The sequence below is a fragment of the Molothrus ater genome, chromosome 6 (assembly GCF_012460135.2).
Source record: "Molothrus ater isolate BHLD 08-10-18 breed brown headed cowbird chromosome 6, BPBGC_Mater_1.1, whole genome shotgun sequence".
NCBI classification, from domain to species: Eukaryota; Metazoa; Chordata; class Aves; order Passeriformes; family Icteridae; genus Molothrus; species Molothrus ater.
In genome coordinates, this window is record NC_050483.2 from 26,348,090 (window position 1) to 26,372,723 (window position 24,634).

The 24,634-nt window shown below is 39.4% G+C and overlaps 1 protein-coding gene across 1 annotated transcript; it reads right to left on the reverse strand.

Annotated features, from left to right (window-relative positions):
- Positions 1 to 206: 206 nt before the first annotated feature.
- Positions 207 to 23,623, reverse strand: PLA2G4F (phospholipase A2 group IVF). Its single transcript, XM_036385077.1, has 20 exons — positions 23,416 to 23,623; positions 18,957 to 19,029; positions 17,499 to 17,635; positions 16,092 to 16,220; positions 14,650 to 14,690; positions 14,025 to 14,067; positions 13,593 to 13,659; positions 13,130 to 13,299; positions 11,371 to 11,484; positions 10,963 to 11,000; positions 9,900 to 10,035; positions 8,993 to 9,129; positions 7,708 to 7,930; positions 7,052 to 7,166; positions 5,756 to 5,893; positions 5,167 to 5,274; positions 4,065 to 4,259; positions 3,574 to 3,740; positions 2,343 to 2,529; positions 207 to 1,698 (listed from the first exon to the last, which is right to left on the reverse strand). Exons 1-20 carry the CDS (start codon positions 23,524 to 23,526, stop codon positions 1,469 to 1,471), a joined length of 2,559 nt encoding a protein of 852 aa, XP_036240970.1. The 5' UTR covers positions 23,527 to 23,623; the 3' UTR covers positions 207 to 1,468.
- Between the last annotated feature and the right edge of the window lie 1,011 nt (positions 23,624 to 24,634).

Below are 24,634 nucleotides of genomic sequence, written 5' to 3' on the forward strand. Positions count from 1 at the left end.
AATTTCTCAGTTGAAACAGGTTTTCCACATTTTTAAGATTCTTTAGGAAGTAACTGGTATTATCTTGCTCATCCTCCCCTTGATTAGGTTGTCTGTAGTAAACAGCAAATACAAAGATTTCTTTCTTGGCTCAGCCCCCGATTTTCATCCACAAGCTATCAACGTAGTTGTCTGACAAGTGTACTTAAGAAAAACTGTGAAGAGCATGTGAAAAAACTAATATTTATTAAAAGAGAAACATATGAAAAAATGTATTAAGAACCATACTCATCTAAAAGCCCTTAGATAATTTCATAAGACAAACCTCCTGTCCTCAGTTTTAAATCCAGAATCCATACATTCAGCTCAATGTAAAAGCCATAAAACTAACAGTGCTCATTTGCCACTGTTCTGCATTACATCTTTTCCAACTGCATAATTCAGTGCTTTTCTCTAGGCTTTATGCAAAGTGAGGTGAATCCCATCCCACAGCACAGCAGCATTTTACATTATTTTATTAATTCACATTCATAAGGTGTGCCTACCTTGACTACTGACATTTCTAAAATATGTAGACACAAAAATTCCTTCAACAAAGGCCTGGGTGAATTACAAGCTGAAGAGTAGGGAAAAAATATCTATTTCAAACCCTTCAAAGGAGCCTTCCTTCCTCTTACACAGAAAGAGAAAGCTGAGGCTTATGGCATTTTCATCATGGTTTCATCATCTCATAATGATCAAACTATAGGAAGCAGTAACAAAATCCCACAATGTGTTTTTATTGTTACATATAAAAAAATTTATTTCCTTGTTTACCAAACAATTTTTTTACCAAAATAAGATACTCTGCACAGAATTTCTAGGAGACTAAAAGCCATTGAAATCCTTGAGAAGGATAGGAAGGAAATTGAAACCATGAATTGCAAAATGGGAAGCAGGTAATGACTGTTCAGTCTTGAAAGCACGTGGGCATCAGCCGTAGCAAGGTGAAAGCAAAAGGAGGCATTTCCTCTCTCAGTGTGTCATTTCATCTGTGGAGCTCTTCTTCAGATGATGTAACTTGTAAAAGTTCATTAAGGGAGGTTCATAAGCAAGAGATAAAAGTACAGAAGGAAACTGTTTCCTCAAACACCAACGCACCTTTGACAAAAAAGAGGTGCATCACTCAGTAGAGGCTGGAAGATTATTCTCCAGAAGCTCAAATGGTTTGTGTAGACCTCTCAAATCATCTGGAATCAGCCACTGTGATTGGAGTTACTGAGCTGAGTAATTCCTCACTCTTCCCCACACAAGGAAGCAACATCCATGTTGCACTGTACATTCCTTGAGTTTTCATCAGAGCACATAACCTGGAATGAGTTTTCAGTGTCGGGTGTACTACTCCCTCGCCAGGAAGAGAGTTTCCAGCCATTCACTATCACTATTCTGTCTTGAACCTCACGGCTTTTGTACACTGCAGCCTCTCTGTATCCTCAGCCTTGGAAACTGCTCATCTATTTGACTTATTGGTGACTTTCTTCAACTTCCTCCTTTGCAGAGCCAAGTTTAGGGTTTTGAGGAGAGTGTCCTTGTTATTCAGAACATTGTAGCGATTCACTTCCACTAACCTGCTGAAATCATATGGCTCAAAGGTGAAGTTTAGTGTGCGGTAAGGGGAATCATTTGACTCAATGATAAAGTCACCAAAGGATTTCTCTTCTTCTGACTCACGTTCAACTCCTGCAGCAAGAAAGAAAGAAAAAAAATCATGAAAAACCCTCTGCTGTGGTAGAATCATTTTGGTTGAATTCAGCTAGGAGGAGATCAGAGATAATTCTGTTGAAATTTAACTTTTTCCCCAAATCTCCTCCTCAGAGATATCAGCTCCTTCCAAAATATTTGAAAGCTAAAGGGACAAAGTATTCTCTTTCTATTTCCACTTGGCTCCAAAATACTAAAATACATTTTCATTGTGATAAATTTTAAGGTCATCTTTTATTATTATGCTCAAAATAAGGAATATAAAGCTCAATTTTCCCCAGAAGTGCTGCTCTACACTAAAATGAAAGACAAACCTCAAGTTCAACTGGCCCTAGGCGTACCATGCCCCTTAAATTTAAATACCAGTCTTAAAAGATGAACAGCAAAGTAGTTTACTGCAAACAGTAACTACTGTGGGGGAAGGGGTGTTGTGAGCCTCTTCTCTCATCCTGCCTTTCAAAAAACTAGTGGAAACTGATTCTACCTTAAATGTAAATAACAATTTAACAACTAAAGAGTAATATTAAGAAGAATCAAAAGAGGAACATTGACCTCACTGAATTTTCCCCATCAGCACACACAAAGAATTGTTAGAAGAGTGCTTTAAGAGGCAGCTAGTTTACCTGGAGCTTTGTATTTCTGGAAAGTGTCATTCACGAGTGGGAAATGGAGTACAATTGGAGCCTCTGGATTATCATCATCCACAAACATGTAACACTCTTTTGGCTTCTTTTCATCTTCCTCTGTAAATTTGATTTTTGGAAAAGGAATTTCCTGCTCCTCACAATATTTCTGCGTCAGCTCTAGAACCTGTTATCAGAGGAAAAAGATAATTGCAACACAAAACCAGCAACACTTCTAAAATCATCTAACTGCAATCCTCAAAGGGAAAGAGATTTTCTTTAAAAAAAAAAGAAGTAACAGGAACTCAGCTTCAAATCAGCAGAAACAACTTCTAAAGCTGGTAATATAGAAGAATGAAGAGCAGAACTGCAACAAATATCAACAGATTGCAGCAGAAACTTTTTATGCTTTCCTACTTCTAAATCTATTCACCTTGACTTTTCTGCAGTTAATAATAAACACTTGTATGTATAGAAAATAACTTGTTTGTATGAAGAAAATCACTAATAGCCACTCTTTCTTTAGAAGGACATATCTAAGTGACAATAATCTTATGGGCCAAACAAATAGTCTTTTTTTACTTAATCTGTTTAGGCTTCTGAAAATTTTTGAATCTTCTTACAGTTGTCAACTTTCTATTTTCTCATGACCTTCACAGGAAAAAGCATAGCAAAATAACCTTTGAAATATCTTTCCATAGGAAGACAGGCCAAGAGAGGTGGGCCTGTTCAGCCTGGAGAAGAGAAGGCACCAGGGAGACCTTGCAACACCTTCCAGTACTACAGGAGGCTTACAGGAAGGAACTGGAGAGTGACTTTTCACAAGGACATGTAGTGATAGGACAAGGGGGAAACAGCCCTAATCTGAAGGAGGGTAAGTTTAGATTAGATATTTGGAAGATCTCACCACTGTGAAGGTGGTGAGACACTGGCACAGGTTGCCCAGAGAAGCTGTGGACACCCCACCCCTGGAAGCGTTCAAGGCCAGGATGGATAGGAGTTTAAGCAAACTTGTCTAGTGAAAGGTGTCCCTGCCCATGATAGCAGGGTTGAAATGAGATGATCCTTAATGTCCCTTCCAACCCAAACCATTCTGTGATTCCATGAAAGATATATGGATTTGTTTTCATTTGTTGATTAGTATTTGTATTCAGCTTCAAGTGATCTGCTGCCACTGAGTATGATTCTGTGCTTTTATGTTCATGTAATAATGCTCAGCTACATCTCTCACCTCAAATGGAGCTTCCCAGGAAAAATTGAATGACAGGATAACATCCACATCCCTCTCTGGTTGAAGTATCAAAGGAAAGGGAGAGTTGATGGAAAAGCCACCATCCACTAAATACAAGTTCTCTTCCATGGGAGTCAGCTGGTTGGGAAACACATCCAGGTGACTATCTGTAAGACACTCCAAGTAACTATATCGCTTCATTACACATGTATTGGCAGAAGAAATAGACAAAGCTCATATTAGTGTTATAAGAAGAAAAAAGACATTCAAACATGCACTTTCATCTGAGACAGACTTATAAATTCTGATGATCAGCTTGCCTTATATGACAGAACAAATACAGTGGATCAAAATTTTTGCTAAGGTGTAAGAAGGGACATATGCCCTGGCTTCAGCAGAACAAAGTCAAGCTCACTAACATTCTGTGACATTGGGATATTATATAGTGTGTTAATATTTTTTGATAGTCAGAAACACACAAACTCCTTTACCTCTCCAAGTCACAAATTTCTTGATGTTAACATAATCTTTATGAAGGTACAATCCCTTCATGAAGTTGAAGGTTTCTCCACATGTGACCCGGGACATGAAGAAATCCTGAAATATTTGTAACAAGGGGCCCCCAGGAATAACCAAGCGAGTCTTCAGCCGTGCTGGGTCTTGGAAATGGAATCTTTGGCAGTCATCTGCAGAAGTCACAGAAGGAGGCAGAACATGCACAAAATGCCAGCTCCAACATTTCAATTAGGCCTTTTTGTACAATTTTTAACCAGCTGTCCTAAGGCTGAATTTGTCCCCTAATAAGGGTATTGTAATGAAATTTAAATGAGATGCATATTCCATAGGCGGGTGATTTACTAGCCCTGTTTAATGGGAAAAGCATTACTCATAAAACATTGCCCATATTAATTTCAAACCTACACAAAGAAACCTTTGTTACCAAGTGACAACCACTTCTTAACCACTTGTTACATAAGACAAGAGTCAACCACACACAGTAGCATTTATAACTACACAAAACAAAAAGGGTTGGGGTGTTCTGGGGGAACCAGGGCTGGAAAGGCAGAGGAAAAAAAAAATCTCTTCATCCGCTAGTTACTATATACTAACTATGCACATGAACAAGTCCCAGCCTCTAAAACACTTTTCACTGTAATGGACAAATGGAGATCAATGAATAAGCATACAACCAGCTTATCTAATACTACAAAAAGCAGACTATGAGGGGAACCAAAAGCCTCTTTTTTTCCATTTCCTGCTTAGCAAACCAGCTTCTATTCTTCCTCTTCTCAGGATTATGATGCCTGCACTTTAATATATGTTTAAGACAGCTCCCAGAACTAGCCCAAATTTTAGTCAAAGTCAGATACCAATTCTTTTTAAAAGAAGAGGAAGTATACTAAAGAAACAATTTCTCTTCACTATAAGAGTGATCAAAGGGAATAACACACAATAAAAGAGATCTCTCCCAATCCACTCTTTGTGCTAATCTTGAAAACTACAAACAGCACATTTTTGCATCATATTATTTGTGATCACTACAAAAATCAGCCATCTTTTGAAAAGCCCAACTATTTTTATGTATGTTCTTACCTACAACTTTGATAACATCTTTGAAAGAATCTAGAAAGCTCAGTCCTATACCAACCACCTTCAGGCAGATATCATCCAAGCTTGCAGCAAAGGCACTGCCCCACATTCCTGCAGGAAAATGCAGAAGAATTTAACACTCAAAAGGTTTCTCACAGAACCAAAAGGCCTATAATTCGCCTGACATTTTTCATGAGAGAGGGCTGTCACTTGATTCTCTACTATTCTAACAGCTCTAATTAAAACCTTGGTGTTAATCATGTGACAAATCATGATGTTACGATATAATGCAGAAAATTTTCCCAGAGAAAAGCATGGAAAAGACATTAAGAGAACAGGAAGATCAACAGTAGACAGGCAATTTTTGACAGGCAGCTATAATAGAGTCATCTTGCAGACTCAGGACATCAGAATGCAACACTGTGAACCAATTATGAACCTAAAGCTCTGGAGAAAGACTGACATGTTTCACTTCTTCAAGTTCTTTTGGAAGGGAAAAAAGGCATGGACTTCATGTTCATAAGTCCCCAAAGCAGCAAAGTTCCTTTCCATCTCCTTATATGATAATTTAATCATTATCATAAGATTGCACCTTGTAGAAAACAAATCCTGGGCTCTGGATGTTTCTGGACAAGCCGTCCCATGAAGAACTCGCTGTCAAAATCCTCTGTTCGAACAAAAGCTCCATATTTGCGAAATCCAACTTCATGGGGAGTGAACTCACACCATTCTAAGAACAAGCCAACAGGATATTTACTCATCTCAGAAGAAACATGAGTGAAAATATTTATCTGATATCTGTTCACACAGGGGAGACAGACGGGACACTCCCCCCACTTTTCACAATCACTATGGATTTCTCTGCCCCTCTACTCTAGTTTCTATGTACATATTATTAACAAAAATTCTTGTGAAGGCTTTCATTCCATCTTGACTTTACTACTATGGAAACAACCTGCATATTTTACTTTTTATTTAAACCATTTTGATGGCTCCCTTTTCCACCCAAATTGAAGCCACATTATTTTTTTCAGCTTTTCCCTGCACTACAAACCATCTCTCAGGGCCTACTACAGTACTGGCTTGAAAACCCAATTGACCCACTGCATCAGACTTCACTGTTTGCTTAGCCAAGTGCCTCCTCATGCTTGAAAGATTCCCACAAAGAGCTGAAAAATAAGGGTCATCCAGTCCAACTCCTGGGCCTGCATAGATCAACCTGACAAAACACGGCATGCATCTGGAAGCATTATCCAAGTCCTTCTTGAGCTCTGGCAGGCTGGATCAAATTGAATTCACTGCCATACACACAACTCCTCAGAACAAAACAAACAAGTTCCCTAGTGGTACACAGGTGGACACAAACATTTGTGTTCCTGTCTCACTCATCTATCCCCACTTGTTGCATCATATTTAAGGTTTCACTGAAAGACTACTTTTCATATTTTTACTGTAAGAACTCAGACCACTAAAACATGAAATTTTGATGATGCATATTACAAGGTGGCCAATCCATCATTTTAGATTAATCCTACAGATATTTTCTATCTAAGACTCTAAAAGAAAGTGGTTTCCTTATCACCAAGGCCTCTAATTCTTTGATTCAGACAGAGACACATATATTACAGGAACATTCTCAGCTCCTGAAAATTTCAGGCAGTTTCTAGCAAAACCTGTGGAGTGGCCAACAGTTCCCAATCTCATTTCTCCATTTTAGCCATGAAGAAGACATTAGCTATGAGGATAATCGGTTTCTTACTGCCTCTTGCACTACCACCTGCTGCTTCAGCTGTATTTCCTGTTATCAGCTGCTCACTACCCAAGCAACTGGATAGATGAAATAAAGTTATGGACTTCAGCAAACAAAAATAAATGTCCATGTTCATACCTGCAAAGTCACCACTGCTCATATTGGGTCTCACATTGACAGCTGCATAGATAGGATAAGGGTTTTGGGCCCATTTCACTGCTTCTTGCTGGTCAGATAGCTTTGATGGATCTTCCTGGTCACAAGCAAGGAAGGAGGAGCCCACTTAAGTCAGGTAAATTCTGTACCCATAGTTTGATAATTGGTAGCTGTTGCTTAGCATTTCTGATTAACAACACTACTAATTCTAAGTCCTTTTTCTTCTCCACTGTCCAGGTATATGGTTAGATTTGTCCAAAATATTTCTGCAGCTTTAATTTCTGTATTTAATGTTAATAATAAACTAGTTATCCCTCTGATTTACAATCTCAATTACACAGAAAATACTGCACAATAACTCCATTCTGCAAAACGAACATCATTCTGCCAGGCTTAATGTGCCCAGTACAATAGCTGGTATTTTAATAACAGTCATTCAGAATAAAAACTGCATTCTTCTGTAACATTGATCCATATGAATTAGAAATTCTTTACTAAAGAAGATACTATGTTTATTCCACAGCACTGCCTATACAAAGATGGAGAGTAATTGGTTTCTAGACTCTAAACACATGGGTCAGCAGAGTTCCCACTTGAAAGACAAACAGCAGTACACATCCAAACATGAATTTTTTTACCTCTTGTTGTAGGAAATATTCCACAATAAGGCCCCACAAATCTGTAAAGGAAACCTTCCGTCCCATGATCTCCATTGCATTCAGCTCCTGGAAATAGTATTTGAGTCGTTCTGGGGAAAATGCCCCTGCTTTGCTGCTGGACACAGCGTCCTGAGCTCTTCTGATTGCATCTTGAAGGTCTTTCTGTGACCAGTCAGGGTCTCGATACAGTGTTGATAAACACCTGAAAATGCTTTTATTAATGTCATCAGTAATAAAGGCCTTCCTGTAAACAATAATTTTAGCTAGTTATAATTGGTGCTGCAGCACTTGAGAAGTCTAGCTAAAAGAGTGAAGAATACATAAATAAAAGATCTCTGAACTCTAAATTGTGCTGAAAACCCTGACACCTATAGGACATCTTTGTTCTGATTGCTAACCTGCCTTCCAAAGACGTTCCAAGCATCCTATGCTAGCAAGCCCATAAACATATGTTAACTCCAGAACAAAACAACCATGATGTGCTGGCTGATGGCAAGGGTGCAGTGTGCAGCAATAAAGGCCGTGGCCTTTACCAGAAGACAGGTCTGATTGAAAGAGAAGCTAGTTTGGACCATGGACTATCTGTGCAAACAAGATGCCCACATTTGTTTGGAAGTGTCTCTGAATCACAAGGGGCAGGAGAACTAGGTACAGAGGAGTTAAATTAACACAAAAAGCTTGGAAGGAAGGATTACACTGTCAGGTTGCACAACTCATCTACGAAATAATTTCACAAAAACAAGGGATGACTTCACCACAAACTCCAAGAACTGAGCAACTGAAACATTCTAGCCACATCTAATATTTCAGCACATTGCTCCAGTCCACCAAAGGGCAAGACAGTGCTATGCCCCTCTTCAGCCTCTATGCCATTTTGGAAGGTGATGACATGGTGACCTGCATGGACATGTTTCCAGTGACTTGCACCACCTCAGTTATCTTCTCGGCAAGAGTAGGGAAATGAGGAAGGTTTTTAAGTCAGTGCTCTGAGTTACTACACAGCAGTCTTATTCATATAAAACATTCTAATATTTAACTGTCACACCTGCACAAGCAGCAGATTCATAATTTTAGCCAGTAGCTGGATGCGTTGGACATGATACTGGATGTCTTAGACTGTTCAGGATCACCAGCAGAACTCACAGGTGAAAACTGGTAAAATCCTTGATTTGCTGTCTGCCAACAAATGTAATTTTGGCCTTATTTTGCATCAACACTACCATTTCACCTCTAAGTTTCTGAATGAAAACTGCATGTAGCTTACCAGGTGGAGCCAGAAATCCCACAGAGGTACGTTGCAGCATCCAGAAGGCCCAGCTGCTGCAGCCCAGCAAGGCTGCCATAGAAGGACGTCATTGCTCTCATCCCACCTCCAGAGCCCAGCACGGCCACAACTGGAACCTACGGACAGCACACTCAGGAGTCACAACCACAGCCTTTTGATGGCCAATAAATTACAGAACTAACTCCATTTAAGTCTCATTTGAACAAAAAATAGAACATAAAAAATAGAGATAAAAATTCTAATAGAGATACAAAATAGAGGTATAAACTCTAACAAAAAATAGATATAAACCTTCATTTCTATCCACATTACAAGTAATTTTGGGTTTGATTTCAAGCTGAACTTCTTTCTCTATTTTGTAATTGAAATATATTGCTTACTATAAAGCATAGCACAGTCATCTTAGGAACAGTCACTTACCAAAATTGTTATGTATATTATCACACACTTACTTTCTTACAATACACATGTAAGAGGCAATTAGTCTTGTAACAGAAGCCAAATACCACTAAGCAAGGCATGAGGATATGTAGATGTAAGTTTCCTCAAATAAACAATTAAAAATCTATTCCTGTAGTGTCAGTTTCATTTTAAACATCCTGAAACAAAATTTCTCATCACAATTCCAAGCCCAAAGCAAAGTACATACATGCTGAAACTTCAACCTTTGTGCTCCAAAATACACATACCCCCTCAAAATTTAAGAAATATAAAAACATTTAGACTTCAGAACTGAAATGTACCAGAGATCTGTCTCACACCATAGTGAATGCAAACCATATTTCTTGTTGGTTACAAACAAGGATTCCTACATTGCCTAATTATCAACCAAGCCTAAAGAATTTCACCAATCTCACTACAGGACTGTAGTTTGATTGCTCAATACCTCATCTTTTGGAGGGGATTCTTTTGAACAAAGAGTCTTCCTCAATGCCTCAGAAACTACTTTCTTCCTTTTGTCCAAATATTCTCTCTCCTCTTTACAGAGATCAAAACCCAGACGTATATCGAGATCCCAAGTGCTGAAACAGAAGTTAAGAAAAAAAACCTTGTAATTTTGGAGGATTTGTAAACAGTATGGAAACGCAATTTTTGTGAACACAGAATCTAGGTGCAGGTCTGAACTGGATCAGATGAAATTTTAGTGTATACATCAGCTATTCTGTACAACACCTTTTGGAATTAAAAATTAAATTCTCCATATTGTATTTCGCATTTAATGTTTAAATTCAAAGCTTCTGTCAAACAGTACCTCAGATTAAGCTTCAGGAATTTCACAAAGGAAGAAAAGATTCTTTGTAAGTGAAGAAGATTGTAAGAGGAGCAACTGACATCACTGTATCAATGTGAACATGAAATGAGGGGAAGAGGGATTTTAAAACAGAAGATTCTGAACTTAAGAGGCAGAAGGAGGCAGCTAAATACCAATGAACTTGTTATGAGGCTGTAAAACAGGAGCAGGATCTTCAGCAGATGACTGAATACCAAATGACCCTATCAACCTACAAGCCAACTTCTTGGTTTTCTGGGGTTTTTTTCCCCTTTTTAGTCCTTTCTTGCAGCCTTCATCTATTTTATAGTTCAAGCTCTTCACACACAAATGTCCTTTCCTATCTCTCATTACATCACTTCAGATATTCTGGTATACCTCTGCATGACAAAACTACTTAATATTTACATCAACAGCTATTTTACATTTAAGTATTAGGAACACAAAATTTGTACATGTGTCAGCAGGATTGACACCTGTCCAATATATAATACTGCAAAGTAAAGAGTCACAGCCTTCCAAAAATTATCAAAAAAACCTATCAAATATATTTTTCTTTAATCTATCCCAAGAGATCAGTGGAGTGAACAGAGCTCCCCAGAACAGCAAGGAGAGTCACTCAGTTCCTTTATATGACAATAAAGGCCTTTCCTGATTTTCAAGTGGGGTTCCCACTCACCTCTCTTCAGTTTTCAAACTCATATCCAAACTTTTTCCCTGTGAAAAGAGAGAACACATCTTGAAGTTGACAGCAATTATACAGATGGAACTACAAAACAGAAGTTATTAATTATTTCTTCTACAAGTGTCTTGTCTTTTTTCTCCCCCGATACTTTTCTTCCACACCCTGAAAAGACTTTTTTCTTCAGAAAGTAATGAACTTTATACTTCATGTTGCAAGACCCAACCATGAAAACACATTAGGAAGAATTGCACTGAGTAATCTCATTACTTCATTCTAAGACATCCAAGAAAACAGCACTCCTGAGAATCAATCACATGTTGCCTAACTTTCCAAACACCTGGAGGCAATGGAGGAAAAGGTTATCTCATGCACGTTAAAGCAAGAGCAAAATATTGACATTACCTCTCCCAAAGAAATGATTCTATCAACTTTTTCTCCAATAGGAAGGGAATTAACTGGTATAGACCCCAGTCCCAGAACAGTAGTGTGGTTTTCAATATCAGGGTTAACACCATCCTAATAAAAACAAAATCTTATATGAGATTCACAGAAAAAAGTTTAATAAAATATGATTTTCCTACATCAAAACAGCAAACAATTCTTAATATCAGTATAGCTAAATATTTACCAAATGTCCAAGGCTTTTTGAGGCCATTCTGTTTTCTGCCTTTTTTTTTTCTCTCACTCATTTTGTTGTTGTTGTTGTTGTTTGGTTTAGTTTTAGGGGTGTTTTGTTTATTGTTATTGGGGTTTTTTTTAATATACCTGTCTCTGCCATAATTAAAAAAATTTCAAGTACAAAATTTCCCCCACAAATAGTTTTGCGCTGGCATGTGTCACAAAACCGACAAACAAACTTGCATTTCCATCTTCCAAGCAAGATTTGGAAAAGATACCAAAAAAGGCAGCAGCATTACACATACATCAAAAACACCACAAAATAAGAAATAAGAAATAAGGCAGTTTGTAATTTTAAAAGCAGAGCAAATTAAAGCTTGCCAGGAAATATTTGGGTTTTCTGTCATGTAGCAAGGGGCAAGATCTCATAATGCAGAGCTGTGTGCAGATTCCTAAATGTAAGGAGGTATATAAAAAACCCCTCATATCAGAGGGTCCCAAAAGCCTACAGAGCCTCCAGGTGGGCTGGAGCCCACACACCAACCACAGGGTTCAGTACCCAGGAGGAGACCACACCTTAGAGAAAAACTAGGCTGTCACCCTTCTGACACCAAGAGCTGAAGTCAGGCCAGGAACCACCCACAGACTTCACAGGTGTCTTCTGACCAATAACTACTGTCCTGAGACCAATGTCCCTCTAAATTCACTGTCCTCTTCCTAACAGGGGCAAATAACATGCATTTAGGTACAGGGCAAGCAACACTACAATGTTCCTGTCAGTCTCCCACATCTGATGAGAGAGAAAAGGGCAGACTGAAGACTTTTGTGGTCCATGCCACTTGTTGAAGGAGTATGTTCTCCTAGCTACCAGAACTGGTTGGCAGAGGTTTACCACCTGGGGCAATCTCCATAGTTGACCTCTACAGTGTTTTTTGCTTGCCTGGCTCTGAGTTTTTGACTACTCAAGCCCAGGTGTCTCTGTTCAGCTCAGGTTTGCTACCTAACAAACCCCAGGCAAAGCTGTTCTTCCATATCCTTGTGTCCTCTTCTCCACAGCTGCCTCTACAGTAGTCAAGATCATCATTTGCAATCACGCTACCCAATTGCTTGTTGGGATAAAAAGCATCATAGAATAAAGAGTTTCTTTGCTCTTATTTTTGGAGAATGCACTTTCTCTAGGTAGTGACTGAATATTCAAAGTAAAAGACAAAGCTAAATAAACCTCTGCAAGTGGCAACTGATCTACAAATTTCTAATAGAAAAGAGTTCCTGTAGAATATCTCAACAGGTGAAAGTAAAGATGTCTGCATGTAGCAAGCATGTGCAGAGTAACATTTTCCTAATCCTTGAGTTTGAACAGATGTTAAATCTTTGGAGAGCACAGACTCTTAAGGTAATTTCAGCTTCTTACACAACGTCAAAGATCCAATGCACAGTCTGACACTTTTAAAACAAGAAAAAAAAAAAAGCCAGTGTGTAAAAAACAACAATCGAGAAAAACTTCTCTCTCTGTAAGCCTTATGGAATCAGCATGGATCCTTACCTGTAGGACAGATATGGTTTGCTGCAGCTCCACTTGCAATTCTGAACACATTTCTTTATCCACATGAAAGACAAATGAGGTTCCACAATCCTTCTCATTGTCTGGTGTCCAAGGAATAGACAACTGCTTTTGATATGCCCCTGGGACAGACACCTTGACCTCACAGCCTCCTGTGCATTAGAAAAAGAAGTTTTGACCACAGGGGCCATTTGTTGAAAATCAAGCACTTACTAAGTGCAGCTGAGACCATAAGTACACAAGCAAAGACTCTATTGTGGTACCCAGTAGAAAATACCCAATCTTACTAATCATTGAAAATAAAGGCAAAATTTACTTTAAAAGCCAATTTTGTATTCAGTAAACTAAAATGCACTGTATAGACAGAGAATCAAGTCTCCCCTCTCTCTCAAGGAACAAACATGTTGAAGAGTAGTCCTGACTTAAACCCTCCAGACAGCCCTACCTTGCTGTTTTTCTTTTGCATTTTCCTCTTTGTTGACAGTGCCTTGAAGACACAAGCAAGGATGAACCTGTGAAAAAAAGAAACCAGCTCTGGTCACACAATTTTTAGCTCACTTCTTTGTTTGAATTTTAAATCACCTACTATATTAGTTGTAGGTTTACAGCTGCAAACTGCCAAAAAAAACCATCAGGCATTGTTTTGTTATTTCAAATAAAGCAGCTTTCTGTAAGTTGGCATCAAGTTTAAAAATTGAGGAAGATTTTTAAATCAACAAATGAAAAAGAGAGAGGCAGATCTTGGAGAGAATGGGAGCTATTTGGAAGTAGGGCTGTAATACTCAAAAATCCTTCTCCTCTTTCTACTAAAAACTTATCTTCAGGAGTAAATCACAACATGGTTGATTCTGGCTTCACACTCACCACAAGGACTCACCACAAGGACTCCGTTGGTCAATACTTCTGTAGGGGCATCTGAGCTGTGAAAGCAAGAGGTTTATTGCAAATAACAACTGGTTTTAATTTTGCCTCATACTACTTTACAAACTAATTGGCTGAATAAGCAGTGGGATGAAAGGTCCTCAGTGTGGGAGATCCAGGGAAACAGCAAGTATATTTCCCTTCATAAAATAATGGGGGCTTGGAAAAATTGAAAAAAAATTGTCTGCAAATATAAGCATGTGCTATAGGATCTCCACATCCCAGTTATTCTGATAACTTAGAGAAAAGCTGAACTTAGATAGACTACCAGATAGATAAAGTATATATTAGTGTATTTTGCAAGGTTAACTGAAAACTTTCCGATCCCAAATAACTAGTCCAGAAAGTGTTCACTTACATTCCATGAAGTCCAGCAAATTAATTTTTTTTTTACCCCAAAAATGTTGGTGACTGGAGTAATTAAGGATAATTTTGGTCAGCCATTCGTGAATCCACTCAATCCCCATAGAGAACTATAAAGTATTATCCTTTTTATGAGCAAGACTATCCCCACACAGAAAAAAAAACTGACAACATATCTGCAGAGCACAAGTGCAATCAGCTCTTCAAGTAAGACTCACCATTTCTCCAAGAAAAACTCTACATCCAGCTCTTCCTTAGCCTTTGAAAATAAAAGTCGGATATTGGTGACCCTTGATCCTGAATATATAATTAGGGATATTTTTCCAGGAGATTAAGCTTTTCTCATAATTCAGTAACCACTGAATTATGGCCTATACCAGCCTTGAAATCAACACACTCACCATCCTCCCATTAATCTCAAAATCTCACCATCCACGAGCCATTGAAGCCACCACTAAATACTTCCTGACCCAAGCAGCTGCTTCTGCCCTTGTTCTCTAGCATAGTAACATATTTTAACTTCCTGTTAAAATAAATGGGTTTGTTCCTTTTATAAAAGCTCTAGCTAGATTTTGAAATGACTAAATGTAGCCTTTAAATTCTCCTCTTCTGCTGGACATGCCCTATATGACCAGATATATCTACATTTGAAGACACAAGTGCACAGAAGTCAGAGGTGTCTCTCAGATCCATTACTCTGCTAATGGGAGAAAAAAGCCTCCTCTGGCTCAAGAACCACTGCAACATCATCTCTGCAAACAGCTTCTACATGGGGTTTTGGGCTTCTTCCCATCTCTTATTTCAGCAGCTTGCACTCTTAGCTCCTTGCTGTCTTTGTCCTTTACAGACTTTGTTCTAGCCAAAGTCTTTTCTCCTCCCATGGCATACAGAAAATACGTGATACCAGACCTAACACAGTTTTTCAAGTAACAAACTAGAAGCTGTTTTGGGTAATTTTCTTTGCTGAAGTTGAAATTTCCAGTCTCTTAATTATAGACCAAGATGACTTAAGCATTCAGGAAATGGATAGAGCTACTGGGAGCAATGGAATTACTAAGCTTCTTTCCATGATCATAAATGATTTGGAGCGCCTGTGGCACTGCCTAACACATCCCTGTGAACTGCACACCAGTTAGTCTGCTTCTGACCACACCAGCAGCACTAAAGCCCAATTTCTCAAGAAAACACATCATTAGCTCACCTTTAATCCAGACCTATTGTAGCAATGTGTTTGTGGCATTACAAAATAGATCAGTCTGTTGATGGGGTTTTTACCCATGTAAAACAGGCTGTCTTGTGAGTCCACGAACAGGTGAACAGGGCTTGAGAGCAGCTGATCACCAATACCATCTACATGAAGCAGAGGTTAAATGTACTGAACATAATCCAGGGAAAATAAGCATCTCTTAGGCTTTTGACTTATCAGATATAGAGGTAAACTTTGCAGCAATAAACTTGTTTTTTTCAAACAGATGACGACAAACTAAATAAGACAGTCCCTACAATGATTACTGACTGCAAATGCCTTTCATTTTAAAATCAGTTTTTCTTCCTCTAAGTCTCATGAAAAACTGTTAAAACATTCTGGCTTCTCCCACCCAGATGAATCAGGGACAGGCACTGCCAGGACTGTGCAGGATGAGCTGAGCCAGGGCCTCACCTCAGAGTCCAGGCTGAAGGTGTGCAGCAGGGACTCCCCCGGCCTCATGCCCCCCACGTCGAAGACAACAGAGGTGAGCTCATCACTGACAAGGACATCCTTGTCACAGAGGGTCAGCTCCAGAATGTTCTAAAAGCAGAAAGAAACAAACAGCCTACGATGAAGAGGCAGAAACACTGACAGACCTGGGTAGCTGTATACAATGGACGCTTTGTGCATTAATCAATACCCTTTCCCAATCCTAAGGAAAATTCAGTATTTTCAGCAGGGCTTACAGCGTAAAAAAATTAAGCAAAAAGTTAAGCAGAAAACTCTCCTAGTTGACACCATTTAGCTAAAGCATTTTCTCAGCTTCCCACCCAGAGGGAGGCCCCAGGTGAACTCATGTGGCAGTACTGTCCACCAGCTCCAGGCACAGATTTGCCCAAGGAAGCAACAGCAATTTCCACTCTTTCGTGATGATTTAGTCCAGGTTATAGGGACCAACCACTTCCTGCTCAGCACTGTCTCAGAGATGGTAAATTCAAGAGAAACTGAATAGATACAGTGAGGACATATGGCACCCAAATAATAGTCTTGCAGCAACTAGTTCTCAAGGAGACAAGACTGAACTTGAAATGTTGCTGGCAGTCTCCAGCAGTAACCAGGCTGAGGTCTCATGAGCCTGAAGGGAAAGAAAAAGATCCCACACCCTAAAGTTTAGCTTTCAATTTTCTTACCAGTCAAGTCAATTACAATTCCACATTGGTCACCAACCATTGTGGAAAAGTGAGGGGGATAGTTTCTTGCAATAGACACCTTATTCCAAAGCCAGGGATGTTACTCAAAGCTATAGTGACTCACTAAAACTGATCTTTTAAAGTACAGTTTCCTTCCCCCTGCCATAAGCGTCTGCTTTGAGAATGAATGCTGACAATCTGAAGACTTTGTTAAATACTGTATTAGGTCCTACACAGTTATTAGATGCACAGTCTCTACCCAAGAATTTGAATTTAGTTTTCTCAATCATCAGAACTGATGGCAAAATTCGACTGAATGAACTAAATCGCAGTGAGTAGAAATTTAGTTCCTGTGAAAGAAGAAGCAAACATCAAATAGAAACTTGCTTAATCAAGGAATTTCCTTGAATTCCACGAGGTAGTGCCATAACTTCCCTTTCCTGAGATGCATCACAAGGATGTTTATGGAAAATTCTAGCTGCAATTTACTTGATAGAGCAGTTAACCACAGTAGTTTGTATCACTGGACATGCATGGCACAGCTTTTTGTACCACTGAAGACAACTGTCACCTTACAAGCAACACTAGTTTTGAGGGTAATAAAGAACCCTTGATTTTGAATGAAGTATCAAAAGCAAGTCAGTACAAAAATACAAGCAGTCCAACCGGCTCCACACAGTGTCCTTACCTTGACAGCGCTGTGGATCCGATACTGGAAAGTCTCATTCCATTCCGGGTTCTCAGAGTTGTCAACAACCTGAGTTCGGGAGACACTGGGAGATGCAGTGGGCAGCTTTAGTTCCACATAGCAGTCTGCCTTGGACACTGCAGCAGAGAGTGAGAGACAGGCACCAGAAAAGGTTTATTCAAACATACTCTTTCCCATGGGCTCCTCATTTTCTAGATCTCATTCCATCATAGAAAAGTGCAAATTTAAGGCTAGACTTCTAAAGCAAAAGCCTTTAATGAAGTAAATGTCTTTAAAGAGGAGCAAATTTAATATTAGGTGCCTATATTTCTTTTTTCTGGTTCATCAAAATTATAAAGACCTTAATAAAAAAGGCTAGTATTTAAAATGAGGAAGATCAACTTTAAAAAAAAGATTACTGCTGATACCAGGGCTATTGCCTCCTCTCCTATCCCTGGGCATTACTGAAAGAGCTTAAGCCTACTAAAGTCCAGGGAGACAACATCCACTACTGCTGTACCGTTGTTTAGTCAGGCCAGGAGCTGGACTGTTTCCATTCCCTGAAAACAAATTATTGTCTCAGAGCCCTTCTTTCTTCCATTTAGGACCCCTTCAACAATGCAAGTATGGGGACCATTCTTCACTCCAGCTGAATAGACAGGCCATAGAAAAGAACTCTTCACAACATTATTCTAGCTCTCAGCCTCTCAGGAGGCTTTTCTGTTCCCTGAACAGCTATTTTGCATTCCAGGTAGTTCAATGCTGGATGTCAGACATAAACTTAAGGTGGACTATCTTACTTGATTTAATCTGAAGTAATTTAATATAAATGAGTTTTAAAGATCCAAAGGTCCCAAATGGCCCTGAGATCTTTACACTGGTGTGTAAATAGGAGGGAAAATATACAATGCTATCAAAACCAGGAACAGATAAAAAGCAGTTTATCTTGGAATCAGTTAACCATCTGCTTCCTTTAAAGTCTGCAATGACAAACAAATAGCAGGTACATGAAATAAAGCACTACTACAACTGAGAAAATAATCATTTGAATGCTAGAATTATAGACTTCTGCTTCCAGTTTCAGGAAGACTGCTCAGCAAGGGTGAAACTTGCCATAACCAGAAGGCTGAATCCAGAGAAAGGAATATAGAATGGGCCACAGTAGAACAGGAAAAGGAGCAGGGAAGCAAAACCTTACCAGCATTTACGTGATCTTGTTCTGCAAAGTAAGAACAGCTGCAGCTGCTTAATCTGCAGATTGGCCTCACAAAAAGTTTTTGAAATTCAGATAATATACTTAATACTATATATATAATGCTTTACATGAGAAGCTTTTTTTGAGACATAAAGTCAATGAAGTGTGTGTAGATAAGAGGGCTCCCTTAACAATGCTCTCTGTGCTAGAGGTATGCACCAAGGAACCAACATGTTTTCGTAATGCCTTGAGTAAATACTTACACACATCTGTGCCCTTGATGTTTCTGGCTCGGAGGACTTTTACTGTCAGGTTGTAGTAGGGATGCTTTTCCCACTGAAAAGAGAGAAACAAGCTCAACATTCAGCTCAATTGCAATGCCTGCTCTGTAACCACACTAGTATTAGACCAGAGAAATGGATCAGAAGTAGCCAGCCCAAAATGAGCTATTAATGAATCAGTTTGGGAACACACAGCACTTGCAGTGTCCTGGAGGACAACTAAAGGTGCCCAGAAGGAAACTCAATTCCCTTTTGGCAATGCAAGAGCTATGTCTTAGGGTAACTTCTCATAGACTTCAGAAAGTAAGTCCCTTATTTAGGGATTCCTCCAATTATAGATCAGTTTTTAATTGCTTTGTTAGTACATTCTTGCTGTGTGAGAAACAGGTGCTAAAGCTGCTCAAACACATCTATGACAGCTCGTTCAAGAGAACTGGCCAAGGGCATATGAATGCTTGAGAAAAAGCAGACATGGCAAGAATCTTAAGAGCAGGGTCATAAAGTCATAAAGTCATAAAAGGCACATGCTGTTTACAATGAGAAAAAAACCCAAAATGCTTGCCAAACACTTCATGGCAGTTTGAGTTAGAAAAGACAAAACTTAAATTCATTTTCATTCTGGACTGTTGACTGGTATCACCATTCTAAACATGCACATCACCTTACCAGCACAGATAAAAATGTAATCCTCACTCTTGAAAACTTCTGGGAGACTATTTTTGGAAAGCAATATTAGTATCTAAATGCCAGGGTGTGAAGTGGGGAAAAAAAAGTCTGACTGGATCCTAAAATATCATGAAGGAGAAGTGGGGGGAGGGCAGGCGACAAGAGAAAACAGCTTGAGGTGATTTAGTACAGAGACTACTTACACAGAAGTAATTGTGTAAGGCTCAGGATCAGAATGGGATATTGCCTCATTTTCATCAGTTATGACACAATCCTGGCCAGCTAAGAACTTTTCCTATTCTTAAATCACATTTTCAAAATGCTTTTCACAAATGGTCATTACTTCACATTCACAATTTTCAACACGGTTGGCTTGAGACCAGAGTTTAATTTTGAGACCAGACTCAGAGTTTAACTCTTGAGACCAGAGTTTGTAAGTATTCACTTACAAATAAATTCAACGAGATCTTTACTTACAACAAAATACTGCAGACTGACAAATGAGGCACTGGAAGAAGTTGCCCAGAGAACCTGTGACTGGCCATTCCTGTCCTGGAAGTGTTCAAGGCCAGGCAGGAGCTTTGAGAAACCTGGTCTAGTGGAAGGTGTCTCTGCCCATCACAGGGGGGTTGGAACAAGACTTTAAGGTCCCTTCCAACCCAAACCATTCTTCAGTTCTATGATTCTTGAAATATTATATAAAAATGTAGGGCCTACATATCACTGAGTGGGATCTCATAGAAACCAGTGAATCCTGAACTGTTAAACTCTTCTTGAATGTTCCTTACCTGATAAATTGTACTATGTTTGTTAAGCAGTCACATTCTTGATGAGTCTTCCTTATTTTTCATCTTATGGAGATACTTGCCAGCTTTTGCAAAACAGGGTTTGAACACAATAAAACCAAAGCATACAGAGTATACTGAACATTTTTGTGTTAAGCAAGCACCATCCATCCTGACTAAAAAGCAAAGAGCAAAAACTACAAGTCACCTAAGATTTCTCACATGCACGTGCTAAATTAAATTTGTGCAAATAAACTTCAGTTATACTGTTACTAATCTTAAAGAGACTTATTTGCAGAAATGACTTGTTGAAGATATTCATTCCTTTATTTGTTTCTGTGAACAAGACACGCCTTCACAGTGAATTTCACCATGACTTCCACACTTCAGATGCTAGTTTCTTTCATCTTTAAACCTTTCCTAATCACCTTTCTTTTATTCAATTTCTGAGACTAGTTTCTCAGGCAAAGGCTGACCACTTTTCTACTTCATCAAGTTGGGGAATAGATTACAGATAGAAGTTCAAGATTGTGTATTGTTATTCTCACCAACTTCCTGAAGTTCCTGCAACTCTTCTGTTTGTTGAGACACAAAGCTACATAATCATACCCCCATGGCTGTGAAAGCAATCTTCATTCACATAGCATGGCTGTTGCCTGGAAATCAGACACTATCAGAGCAAGTGCAGAGTACCATGAAGATAGCCTAGCCTTCTTTTATTCAACACCATCTGTCAAAAATGTACTTAGATGCTCAAAAGAATGTCCTTTCCAAAAGTCTCTAACACTTTCGATTTGCAGCCAGTCATTACACAGCTAAGGATACGCTTTCCACATTCAGTTTATAATTTAAGGGTAATTTAAGGGCATACAACTCAACAGAAATGTCACTGTGCTCCTAAGCCTGTGTGATCATGTATGCCAGAACCTCCTCATATGGCTTTTTTACTTATCTTTTAGCAAAGGCACAGCAAGGTCATAGCATGCTGCCAGGTGAGTTTACAGAGTAATGGAGCATGGGAGTATCAGATATGCCTTATCTGAATGATCAGGGAAAAGGCTGACAAGAAATCCATGTGGGAAATGGACAACAAATACTGATTACAGCTCTGCCTGTAGCACTCTGCATGGCAGCATACCAATGTATGTGACTGACAGAAGCAGCTAACTTCTGCTTTGCATAATGATTTTTCACAATCACTGCTTTTCCAGAGCTCAGGAGTACACCTGAAGAGAAAAAAAAAAAAAAGTCCCCTTTAAATCCTAAATGCTAAAATGAGGGTATGAGGGTATAAGGCTGAATTTTCACATACTTGACTTTGCAAACTGTCTGTACCTTTCATCTAAACTGAAGATGCTGATGCAGCTGGAAGTGACTGTAGAACAAGTCATCCCAGCTATAGGCCCCAGTAATCTTTACCTTCATGTAGTCCAGGATACCTGCCTTTAAACTGGGCAGTAAGTGCTGGGATCCACCTCCACAGGTCTCAGTGAAGGCAGAGGACTCTTAACCATAAGCCTGCCAGAATCGTTACAAAATCGTTGCTGTCATAGCAAATTGAAACACAATTTCTAAGACATATTTTCTGTTCTAAGACTTATTTTGTGTTCATTGGGAAAATTAGGCAGCTCAAAGAAATGTCCAGTTTCCCAGTGGAGCAGTTCCTCCCCATCTTGTTCCTCCTCCCAAAGAAACACTGCTGCACATCATTCCCTTCCTTGTGGCCAAAGTGTCACAAGTCTGCTTTTAAACCCCAAGGCAAATCCCTTTCTGTCCTGGGCACCCCTTGCACTGTCCCTCCTCCCTCAGGAGACTCACAGAGCCAGCCCTAAGAGCCATGGTCTTCTGGCAGGCAGGATTTACAGTCAGCCAGGACATGAGCAGTGCCAGCAGCTCAGTAACACAACAGCAGTGACAAACACCAGGTTCACTGTCAGTTTACTGTTGTTTTTAGAAATGAATCTAAGGCTAAATTCTGGAAAATTAAAGCAGTCTGATCACGTTAAATTTACCTACAAAGCCAAAAGGGTGAACTGCTGCCCCACTCCTTGCTCAATTGCTATCAATTAGTCAATACAAAAATCTCTTCCTACAGCCAGCAAAATTTTGTTAAGTAATGTTTATCTTTTTTTTTAATTTACATAGCAAGTGCCTGAGGGAAAAGATATTCAGTGGTTTACAGGTTAATGGAGGTTTACATGAGCCTCTTCTAACCTGATCTCCCAAGTACTAAACAATAATATTAAAAAGTCAACAAGTTTATTTCTTTCATACAGCAAGCAGAAGTGCAGAAAGCTATACAAGCAGCAAGTTGTCTTGTGACAATTAATGGTCACCTTAATTTTAATTGTATATTGAGGGGCTGGTGTGATAGGATACAAGGGTGATCAGCTTATAGATCAAACCTCCAGTCAAAAGCTCCTTCATAAACATTTAGCTTAATTCAAAATTGAAGTTATTAGCCTGACCATTCTTATACAATGAAATTATTTCACTCGAGTTAAAGGATAAACACCTCAAAACCACTTTATCTGTTGTGGTTGCACTGCATTATGAACAGGAGCTGAAGCCATCATTAGTCTTTGTCTACCTGAGACTATTAATCCCTGTAAGGTAAGATAGAAAGCAGAACAGAAGGCAACTGTAGTCAAGGTTATTTTGCAAGAAAACACATAAGCATGATTTTGTCTCCACTGATGAAAAGTGCAGTATTCTGGACTCCCCCCAAAAAAGTACTTGACATCAGCTCAATTCTGCTCCCCAAAACCTAAGGAAATACAGATCTGCTCTGGATTTCCTCAGGCAGAATTTAATAAAAGCTTGAAATCTCCATTAACATGATCATGAAGAGAAAAGTGTGGGTAACAATAAATTTTTCATTCCTGCAGAAGTGCAGGACAGGTTTTCCATACATGCAGCAACAGAGAGTCCCTCCTGAGCACATCAGCCATGGAATGCCATCTCAGAGCCAGCACCACGCTTTCTCTTACCCGCCAGTGATAGAAGCCAGTGTCCCTCCTCTCCTTCCTTTGGAAAAGCACTGCTGCCAGAAAAGGCAGCACTCTGGGTGGAAATGGGCCCCGAAGCACCTCATGGAACATGGGGAAAATGTCCTGCTGTCTCTGCAGAAAATCTGACAGGGAAACCCAGAGCAAGGCGAGTCCCAGACGCCCGGCTGCAAAGCACTGTTTGCCATAGGCTCATCTGAAGTTTTGCGCAGGACTGGGCTGTGCTCCAGCTGTGAGAAGTGGAGGTGTGGCCCACACTTGCCAAACAAGCCAGCTCAAAACCTTGCTGGCAGGTTTTTCCAATGTTGCTACAAGATAAGGGCACAAAGCAGCACCAAACAGGGAAGCCCTGGGCAGCAGGAAGCACCACTTGGTGATCCAGCCGCGACACCTAAACCCCAATCCAGATTTTCTCTGAGAGTTCCAGCAACCTGATGTGCAACTATGGCCATTTCAAATCCTTTTCAGAGCTTCAGCACAACCTACCAGTATTTTTAAATAGAAAAAAATTCCCATCTTACAAGCCTGAAGTAAAGCAAAATTTGTCACTGACTGTAGCTGTTCAGAGCAGTTTCAGGGAGGCCAGAGTGGAGACACCACAGTTTGGTCTGCCATAAGATGCCTCAGGGAACATTGACTCCCCACCATATCTCTCCCCTCTGAGCAACCTGCAGAAGTCTCCCCTTTTTCTTCATTTCTATGTAATACAGTCTTAATTCTTCCACCAAACGTTCTCAAAAAACTTTACAAGAGACAGGACATATTTTTTTAAGAGTCTATCACACCTGAAAAAATAATATAATAGTGAAGGAAATAGTTTGCTAAAAGCAATTAGCTTATTAGCAGCTGCTGACAGTTGTTTTGCTGGAGCATTTTATCAAAGAGTTGAAATTCATAAACTGGAATTGCAGACCAAGTACCAAACTTTAGTGCTACAACAATTAAAAGTGGCAAAAAATGTATGAAAGCCAGTAATGCAGCATATCATTAGCTCCATGCAAACATGAGAATGTGACACAGTCTCAGCAAGGTCCCATTCATTAATCATTTCCTGTCATTAGCATCAGTCACCAGGCTAGAATTTAGGAAAATTAATAAAAGCACAAGCACTGACATTTCAAACATGAACAAGTCAGCACTAGGTGGGAGCCATTGTGGTGAATTCACAGAATGAAGAGTCAACACACAGGCAAAAAGCAAA